This window comes from Alosa alosa, chromosome 21, assembly GCF_017589495.1.
Source record: "Alosa alosa isolate M-15738 ecotype Scorff River chromosome 21, AALO_Geno_1.1, whole genome shotgun sequence".
In the NCBI taxonomy this organism is placed as follows: Eukaryota; Metazoa; Chordata; class Actinopteri; order Clupeiformes; family Clupeidae; genus Alosa; species Alosa alosa.
In genome coordinates, this window is record NC_063209.1 from 12,431,112 (window position 1) to 12,441,111 (window position 10,000).

The 10,000-nt window shown below is 45.2% G+C and overlaps 1 protein-coding gene across 3 annotated transcripts in view; it reads right to left on the reverse strand.

Annotated features, from left to right (window-relative positions):
- neurl1b (neuralized E3 ubiquitin protein ligase 1B) overlaps positions 1-10,000 on the reverse strand; it is a 44,418-nt gene that overhangs the window by 6,571 nt on the left and 27,847 nt on the right. For 2 of the 3 annotated variants that reach the window (XM_048231862.1, XM_048231863.1), the window contains exon 2: positions 2,171-2,743. In XM_048231862.1, coding sequence (XP_048087819.1) covers positions 2,171-2,743 — 573 coding nt within the window. Of the gene's footprint in view, positions 1-2,170; positions 2,744-3,085; positions 3,401-10,000 lie in introns of those variants that run through there. The other variant, XM_048231864.1, reaches the window with a different exon arrangement.

A 10,000-nucleotide genomic window follows, 5' to 3' on the forward strand; every position in this document is an offset into this window, starting at 1 on the left:
TGCTCTGCTCTGGCAGAGGCCGAGGAGGAAGGGATGGATGAAGTGAGCGAGGGAAAGAGCACGTCTGGGAAATCACACACACACACACACACACACACACACACACACAGAGGCAGATACCGAGGAGCACCCGCCCCCCATCCCCAGCCTCTGGGACGCATCACAGCGGCCGCGTGAGGTGACTGTTTACGTTCCCCCGACGCCCGCTCTAAATCACGTGGCAGGCAACACTTTTATCCACCGCGACCTACATAGACCGCCCCACTACCACCCAACACACACAGACCGCCTTGCCTACGCAGGGGGTGGAAGGAGGAGGTGTGTGTGTGTGTGTGTGTGTGTGTGTGTGTGTGTGTGTGTGGGGGGGGGGGTCTATAGCTTGCCCGATATTTCAGGCGCTCACAAGCGTTGGGATTCACAGGAGCAAATCTTCAGGCCCACACATTCCATTCCTTCCGTTCCTTAACAAATCTCATTTGGCCATCATACACAGAGCCTGGGAGGCAATGTGTGCTGTGTGTGTGTGTGTGTGTGTGTGTGTGTGTGTGTGTGTGTGTGTGTGTGTATGGAGAAGGAACCCAGCACAGCACTCGCCATTCACTAAGAGGAGGCAGGGAGCTGCACTTCAGAGGCGTCAGTTAGAAACTCAATCATTCATCTAATCGGATTTCAAAGCACCTACAGCCAGCGGAGTCTATTTCAGTTCAGTTCCTCTCGCTTCAACTCAACTGTATGAAAGAATGTAGGCAAAATACTTTTCCACATCCACATTAAGTGGCTCCATCAAAAAGAGACTTTTGAGGCTACGGCTACTACACATAGACCTATCCCCATTTATTGCATCACATTTCACTGTCTCCTTGGAGGTACACTCAAGGGGGAGAATAGTATCTTGATGAAATCACCATTAAGCTCTGTCCACTATTTCTTCACTCCACTGAAGCTACTGTCTCTGTTTGTGAGGTCCACACTCTGGAAATGGGGACAACAAAACAAACAAGCTGACCCTCACTGCAACGTCCAAATAATCATCGGAAGACACCCAACCAATCAAGGCAATAATCTGCCTGTCTGTCAGATGTCCTCGGAAACAAACAGAGGATGGAGTCTGAGTGGGCCTCGAGAGTGAGTGGGCGCATCCGTTTGTTTTTTTGGAGCTTCAGACAAAAATGCTGACTAACCCAACCTTAAAAGGAAGGCCTTGAGCTGCTCTTTTTTGAGATTTTTTCCCCTGTATAATGAGCTCTTCATATTGCTTCATGGCCTAAGCCTATTTCATCTGGCCATTCGTTAGACTACTAATGACAGCATCTTCAGCTTAAAAAAAACAAGCGCGGTTACATAACAAGCATGAATAAATCCATAATATTCTGTAAGAAAAAAGAGAGAGAATCCACAATTCAAGCGTTCTTTGGCTAGCAGTTTCAAAACAATATGAACAGTGAAGAGTCCTTTTCGTCCAATAAAGGCTTCTTTGTAGGGAACTGTTTAGGAAGTAGAGGCTTTTTATCGGGAGAAGAGTCATGTGCACTTTTGCCCTCAGACAGTTCCAACTGTGGAATGGAACTTCTCACAGGATTCTGCACATTCATCACCAGTTGTTCTTTCTGGGTACTGCTATACACTATTGTAAGAGCTGGGGCCTTTTTTTGGCTGATGGGTTATTGCAATTCACACTATTGTCTATATAATTTATAGTCTAAATATTAGGTTAACACTTCCAGGAAAATATTTAAAATTGTTCTATAACCAAGGCTCAGAGAAATGCGCACACAGACATCGTTAACCACTCCGAGATCCGCCAGTGGTCTGGAAAGTGACGTCTTGTTTTACATACAAAAAAAAGGGAAAAAAAGCAACAGGAAGAACCATTATTCATTCAAGTCAATTCAACACAAATCAATGGACCCTTTCAAGAGAGTTCTATTATCAGCATCATAGTTGGCCCCACAAGACTTCCTTTTTAACATTCCATATGTTATCCATATGCAGAGGAAGTAGATTGGGGCCCTAATAGAACGTTCAAGCATTGTTTTTGTTTTTATTGTTGAAAGGGTCTATAGGTCACTTTGTTCTTGAATGAAGTCACAGTCACAGGGCATTGGCATTGGCTCAGCATGGAGTACAGCCACCTCCACCCACCCTGCCACCCCTGGCTGTCCCTACTTACCCAGCAGCGTGACTTCCTGCGTGATCCCATAGATATCGATGATGGCCCACAGTGGGCACCCGATGCTCAGGCCGCAGTGGAAGAGGATGGGCTCGCCCTCGTTGATGCTGTAGAAGACCCGGCCGTGCCGGTCGGCCCAGAAGGCTAGCACGTTGTCCCTGAGCGCCAGCCTCTCGGGCAGCGCCTTGGCCCAGTAGCCCGGCCGCGTCACCAGGTCCGGGCAGGCGTACTTGGGGATGTCGGAGGAGGCCAGCTCGCCGGGGTCCAGGCTGGTGAAGCCGAAGCGCAGCGCGCCGCTCCAGCCGCTGTGGATGGCCGAGAGCCGCAGCCGGACTTTCTCGTAGAGGCGCACGGGCCGCTGGCTGAAGGTGATGCCGTTGCAGAAGCTGTTCTTGCGCGTGGCGCGCCGCAGATGAGCGTCCAGGCGGATGTTCTTGCCCTTGGCCTGTGGGTGGAAGCGCGGTGGTTCCGGGGCCAGCGAGGCCGGAGGGGCCGACGTGCGACGCTCCACACCGTTGCCCGGCAACGTGTAGTACTGCCGGCTGACCACAGGACGGTGCTGCAGGTTCGCATCTGATGGGGGGGAAGACAACAACAAAACAAAGTTGTTTTTATTTGTCACCAGACTCATAAACACAGTCAGACCCAAGATAGTTCCTTTAAACATATGGGCATGTTCTAAGAACAGACAAAATGTTACCAAGTTCCATCAATCCACAATTTTACTACAAAACGATTAGATTTGTTTTATTCTGTTTGTGTGCTTTATATCAAACCTAAAAGAAAAAAACAACAAAACTAATCACACGCTGTTATAGTTCACCAAATCTATCACAATAACTGAATTTTAGCCTGTGAGAGTTTAACGGCTCAGTCCAACTTGAACTTCTTTCAATATAATTTTATTACGCAAACCTCCCATATAGCTGCCATTGTCAGTGTCATCTCAAGCGCATCCTGTAAGACCTGAGAACTCGGACTTGGCCCTTACCACCGCAGCAACACCCACTTGGGACCCGCACAACAGGCTTGTTAAATTTGATAAAGCCCAGAATGCTGATTCATCCGTTTTAAACAGCTCTCCATGTTTCCTTTCCCACACCACCTCACAGCAAGACATGCTGTCAACCTCTGGAATGACATCCAGACGGACTGTTACACCAAAAACGACAAAAAAGGGAAAAAAAAAAGAAACTTGTTCCCACACTGTCCTGCATCTCTCCTCCTCCTCTCTTCCTCCTCCTGCTTCTCTTCCTCCTTCTCGCTCACTCACACTCTTGCCCCGCTGATCTTTGGGTAATCTTCCCATCACCCTCCCAGCAGGTCACTGCCGACACACACATGGGGAAGTGTTCAGCCTTAACCCTGGGTCCCACATCCAGAGGCTATATGAGTTTGTGTGTGTGTGTGTGTGTGTGTATGTGTGTGTGTGTGTGTGTGTGTGTGTGTGTGTGTGTGTGTGTGTGTGTGTGTGTGTGTGTGTGTGTGTGTGTGTGTGTGTGTGTGTGTGTGCACGCGCTTGAAAACAGTGGCATGTTCCAGGAGGCCTCCGGCTAGGTGACGAGAGCAATCTAAGACTCCCTATGGGGGGACCGCATGTACCACACAACAGCCCAGCCCCCCGGGCCAGAAAAAGAACTGAGACCAACAACAGAACATCTGTCATTCTTAAGTGTGACAGACAGGCAACCTCAGAACCCCAAAAAACACATATTACTCAACACAGTACCACGAGTTCCGCCTCACACAGTAATCAGCTCTCCCAGGACATGCTGGAGTTTTTCCCATCCCAACCCTTATGATTTGAATTACAGCGTCGCTCTCACATCTCCCTCATAATAATATTTGGATGAACTGTAAAAAGGTCATGTGATCTGACTATTTTGCAATGACTACTTGTAAAGATATGTACTGTATAGGTTACAAATAAAGATGCAACCTATTTTGCTTATTACAAATAAAAAATTGACATATGGCCTTTGTTTTCTCTGTGTCAGGGTCCTAAGATCGAGGCTAAGGCATGTGAGGCTAAAGCTGGGCTCTGTGACTGAGGCAATTTGTGGCTGGCCAAGAGCAAGAGCTTGTCATCCGCGTCCCATTTAATCTTCCAACTCATCTGTTTTACTGCGTAGCGGAGGTCTCAAGGGGCAAATGAGATGCTTTAAAAGCCCATCAGGAGGCCTCCGTTTTAAAGGGCAACAATAAACAATGCGCTACACAATGGCATGATAAAAATTTATCTCGCTCCTTTCGGAATAACAGTGATTATCTGTGTTGAGACCCAAAGAGGCTGGGCTGGGCTGTGGAGGTGGGCGTGGAGCTGAGACAGACGGACTCTAACAGGGGAATATTGGCCTGGCCTTGAACAATGCCACTAAGATCAGAAACGGGGTCATGTGAAATTATACAAATCCATCATGTCCCGCATATTAATTCTGTGAGTCACGCTCTGGAGTTCTCCCCGCCATGGCTCTGCAGTCTGTAGACATTTGACTTAAAACATACTACGCTAGTATTTTTTCTGGGGATAATTAAGATCTTAGGCAGTGACGGACTGGACAGTCTGGCATTTGGGCAGATGCCAGAAGGGCCGCGGCCTCTCGTGGGCCGACTGGGCCGGCCAATCACGGGGCGGCATACTTGTCGGGTTCGTGCGGCCCCTTTATCGCAAGCCCAGTTCCACATTATCTCTCGGCCCACTATCACGCATCAATGGTGTTAAATGGCTTCAAATCAGCCATTTATCTCTAACTCCCTCTTCCTCCTATACAGTGGGAAACTGATCAGTGTTTATACCAGATAAGAGTCTCTATACTACAGTCATGGTGACCCTCAATAAATACATCAGTCTACATTCTTTTGTAGCCTTATTCAATCAAATGTTTAAAAAGTGCATTGTTTGAAATTGAAATACAATAAATATGCCTGTATCTTTTATTTTATTATTAGTTTACAAAAGTTATATGAAGCAATGACTTCTGGGAATTTCAAAACCGAATGCGTCTACTTCCTTCAGCACGGGGAATTGTATGCCGATCTAGCATGCTTTGATCCTCGGAATTTTCCCTTTATAAAAGCTAATAAACTGCCCCCAAATGCACTTCGAAACATAAGTGAATGTCTGCTTAAATTTAGTGAAGATGCTACGGTCGAAAATCTACAGTCAGAATTGACACCTGGCTACGCACTGGGACAGCCTGAAAAAGTCTCCTCTAAACGAGTACACAGTCAGAGCTGAACTTTGATGATGCTGCGGAGATAGAGGAAGATACAGAAATAAACCTGGTGAGCAAGAAATGTGCTACCTGCAAGAATTGTGCAATCTGTTGCTATTTCCTTCTCCAGCAGTTAAACCTCTTTACCTGTGCCTACAACAATATATGGTTAGCATAGCATATAAATTCCTACTAACACTGGCATGTACTCAAGTGGCATGCGAACTGAGTTTTTCCACTCTTAAATTCATCAAGAATCGCCTAAGGACACGATTGTCACAGGATAATTTGGAGGCCTTTATGCTGATGGCGACAGAGAAAGAGGTCGTAATGAACTTGGATGCTGATGACGTGATAGACAGTGTTGCGGAGAAAAGCAAGCTCCTTCGCACCTTGTTAACTGCATGACGTTAATTAAGACACGTTTGTGGAGCGGCTGCTCTGATGATCTATTCTAGGCTATTCTTTTTTCATTTTCATATTGCATTCATTTTTTTGGAGTTGTGCATTGATATATCCATGTTCTTGGTTTAGTCTTTATGTTTATTAAAGTTAGAGTTCATCACCAATGGGGCTACAAACATGCATGTTCTTTCCCGTGCATGTGAAGTTATATCTGTGTGTTGCGGGCACGTGCGTGCATGTCCCCGTGTGGGCCGCTGGGTGGTGAAAATGCCAGGGCCGTTTTTTAATCCCGGTCCGTCACTGCTCTTAGGTCAGGGACAGGCAAGGCAGTTTAAGTGCTAGAGCTATCATGCCTGATGTGATCACTATGCTGTTGCCATATCAGGGGACCAGACATAAAAGAAAGCGCTGACACTAATAGGACACTGGAAACGTACACCGCTGCAGAACTGCAACCTGGTCAAATAACTGCCTCTGGCATCCCTACTGATTCTATACATAGATCTCATTTAGATACCGAGAGATGGATAGAGATGTGTGCAGGTGAATGGAGGCCATTATTATGGTTTCAGTACTTGCCGTAGATTAAGAAGATAAAGCCGCTCGTTTTACTCCAAAGACCATCATTCCTTTCTGTCTCGTTATTAGGAGTGGCTCTGAGGACTGTTTACTAAACTAAACTGCTCTGGACTTTTAGAAGCAAAGGATCAGACAGTGTGCTCGCTCTGCTCGATACACACTATTTCCCTCTTTCCTCATTAGGCGTTAGGGATAATTATACTATAAACTGTCGTGCAACAATCAAGGGTGCTACCTCCACCGAGCAGCATCTGTAACGCCTCGATCAGCAGCCAGGGGCTCCAGCCGTCAAGACATAGGCCATCTTACACGAAGCATAAACCTCGACGCTATTGTGCCTGTGTATCTTAAAGTCTATCATTCCAGCAGTCCAATCCTGACCTTATGGTTGTCTCGTAATCAAAATTAGCAACAGCTACATTTCGTTGTATGGTGTTTGAATATGTAAATAGTACAACATACTATAGTTTGTGTAAATGGTTATTGGGCAAGAACAATACTATCATTGCACACAATGAGCTCTATCTTGCGTCCCAGCGCAATTGACTTGGTATACTCGTGCTTTTGTCTTTCCTATTTTGCAGTCAGCGCATATTGGAATTTTCCCTTCACAGGTACATGCCTATAAATTAGGGAATGCAACTGTACTTCACGGGCGTTCAGCTTAAAAGACGGGCGTGTTCGGCATAACGCTTACTGTTGATATTTTGCAGTTTCAGAAAACAATTCCGCCACAGACCAGGAACTCCCTGGTCTAAAGTCTGTGGCGCAAATGCAGATGCTATTTTAAGGGTGCATGCATGACCACAGGCCTGCATGAATGAATGCGTTGTACACCAATCTACAGACACCCCCGTGCACAGACGGAAACATTCAAAGCCTTGATAATATTTGTCCATTTCCCGGTTTTGTTCGTGCATTGGTGACCTAAAAATTTAGTAGCCTATATAGTACATCTACATGCAATATCTTTACAACAACAACGCCTAATTATGACTAAGGTTTTAAGCACCATAATTTTGCCTACCTTGTTGTAGCCCATCTGAAATAACTCCAATCTTTGTTATGTTCCCTCCATCCTTTCGTTATTTTCAAAAAACGTTTTATATCCATGATGGCCTTGAAGTCTTGAGTTAGTGAATTAGCTTAAATCAGCTTTTATGTGCTGTTAACCAGCAACCATAGATAGTACAAGAAAGCAGCAAGTATGGCTACAATTTCTGTAGTTGCTGCATCCATTCATTGTTATTCTCTCTCCTGCTCAAACAAATGTTGTGCGTGCATTAAGTTGATGATAACGTGTTTACAAACTCTACTTAACAGAAAATATTAAATAGCCTACTGTCATGCAGTTAATGGGATACTGTGCAGAGTTGAAAGTTAGGTCAACTTGTTTTTTCGTTGTTGAGTTGCCTAGGGTAAGGAGCCCTTGCTTGGCCGCCTGTGCTGCGCAACGCACACTTCACTCCTCTTATCTATACATCGTAGTTCCCATTTCTGTAAACCATACATCATTTCAAAGAAAAATATTACCACCCGAGGGAAATCAGTGTGGTGTCCATTAAGATGTGAAAAAATAGGCATAAATCTACACATTTTCACGAATCACGGATGTGTTGATGACATAAATTAGGAAATATTAGAGGACTTAAGGAGACGTGATGTTGAATTGCATGCTTATGCCATTTAACCCAAAGGCCCCAGCGGCAGCACGGGAGAGTATGTTAGATTATACTGTAAATTGCAAAAATATCGCCATGCATTCATAACCTCGTGATTCAGTTAGAGTGATCCCAAACAGGGACGGATCATGGCTTGTGCCAAGTGTGCACGTGCACAGGGGCCCTCAGCCAATGGGGGCCCTCGGATTTAAAAAAAAAATTGCCATGAATTTAGGCTAGATTATGCCCGGTGCTTCTGTCTGTTAATTTGCGGCACAACTGAATGGTGTTATGGAACCGCGGACCGAAAGAAAAATAAACTAAATGTTTTCCTGATCAATAAATACTTCTTAATTCATAAAATATAGAGGCATAACATTAGGTGGAAGTGGTAGGCTATGAGCGCTCATTCAATGTGTATGCGTGTTTGCGAAAGTGAAACTGACCCACTCGTGGGTAGGTGAATGAAGTGGATTTCTGCAATGTTCATGAAAACAGCATAGCGATTGGATAGCCTAATAAATCGCGACTTGTTGTAGTAGGCCTAACAGTAGCTTATATCATAGCAAATAGCCTATGGCGATGCCGATGACAGGCCTACACTTATTTCACTCGTCTCGCTGGAGTGAGCGCATAATGTGGGCTGTTGCACAAAAGAAGTAAATTAGGGAGATGATATGCATCTCCATTTACCAAACGCTATAGTTTTGCTAACATCTCCACTGTTAACGTGAAATATGTCTCCATGCAAGGTAGTGTCAAGCAGCAGTGAAGTCTGCTGGTAGCCAATGTTCACGTCACCTAAGTCAGACAGAAAACGGGCCCTGCTTGCTCTGTTAAAGTTTGTATGCCCCTTCCAAACTGCGTTAAAAGGGTATATTTAACAGCCAGAATTTCGAAATTTTCAGCCCACAAAGCCCACTTGCGTTTTGCGCAAAGACACTTCCGTTTCAGACCATTAAAATAGAGCCCAATGAGTACAATTGGGTCAAATGGATATGGGTTTGGATGCAGAGAGTTTCTCCTTGTTATTGCTGACTTCTCGATAACCATGAATTCATGGTGGTATGGACTCAGTAAAGCTGTAGAACAACTGTAACTTCTGTCCTATTCCTATGCTGAGGTTAGCAGGAGCATTTAGCGGCCATATTGGAACCATGTGTAGGCCTAGATTTGTGTAGATTTAAAAACCAAAAATCTTGGTGTGGAAAATTCTCTGGTCAAACTTTGACACTGCTGTGGCTGACTGAGATACTGGCAGATGGACGAAGCAAGCACTTTTGTTTTAAAGAAGCCCTATGCAAGTCTGCTTATTTTTTCGCTGTTTCTGGGTTTTAGCCTGATTTGGGCTTGCATTTTTCACAACATAGCTCCCCCTGCAGCTTCGGTAGCCAGTGCCTGCTACGCTAAACCCCCACCAGCTAGCGAGCTAGCCATCAAGAAACCAAGCTAAACACATTAGGGGTTTGCACGGCGTGTCATCAGATCTGGACGTCGCCATATTGGAGATACTCGCCTCATTAGAAAGCATTAGGCACTGAAGTAAATCCCTAACTTCGTCAAGGAAAATGTTAATTATTGCCGTGTTTTAGGTTGTACCGATAGGTCAGACTGAGAAAAACATCTGGTGTAGGTATCGACTTCCAAAAGTTATTAAAAAAACAGGGAGAAAGGAGAATAATGCCAGAAGTTATCAGAGGAAGGGGGGCGCTTGTGGTTGAACTTGGTACTTCGTCTCCCTCACCCAACTCATATGGACCTGCGCTGCCAATAATCCGTAATTTCTCGAAATATCGCGCCTTTTCTTGTGGTCCAAGTCCTGCCATATATGCCTTTGCATCTTAGACGCATTTTGATGAGCTTTTCTGTTGTTTAGACACGGCTACAATCACGTAAGATATCCAAAGTGCATAATACTCCATTGTACTTCATTCACTGAGAATCGCCAATATGGCCGCGCGTCCTGGGTT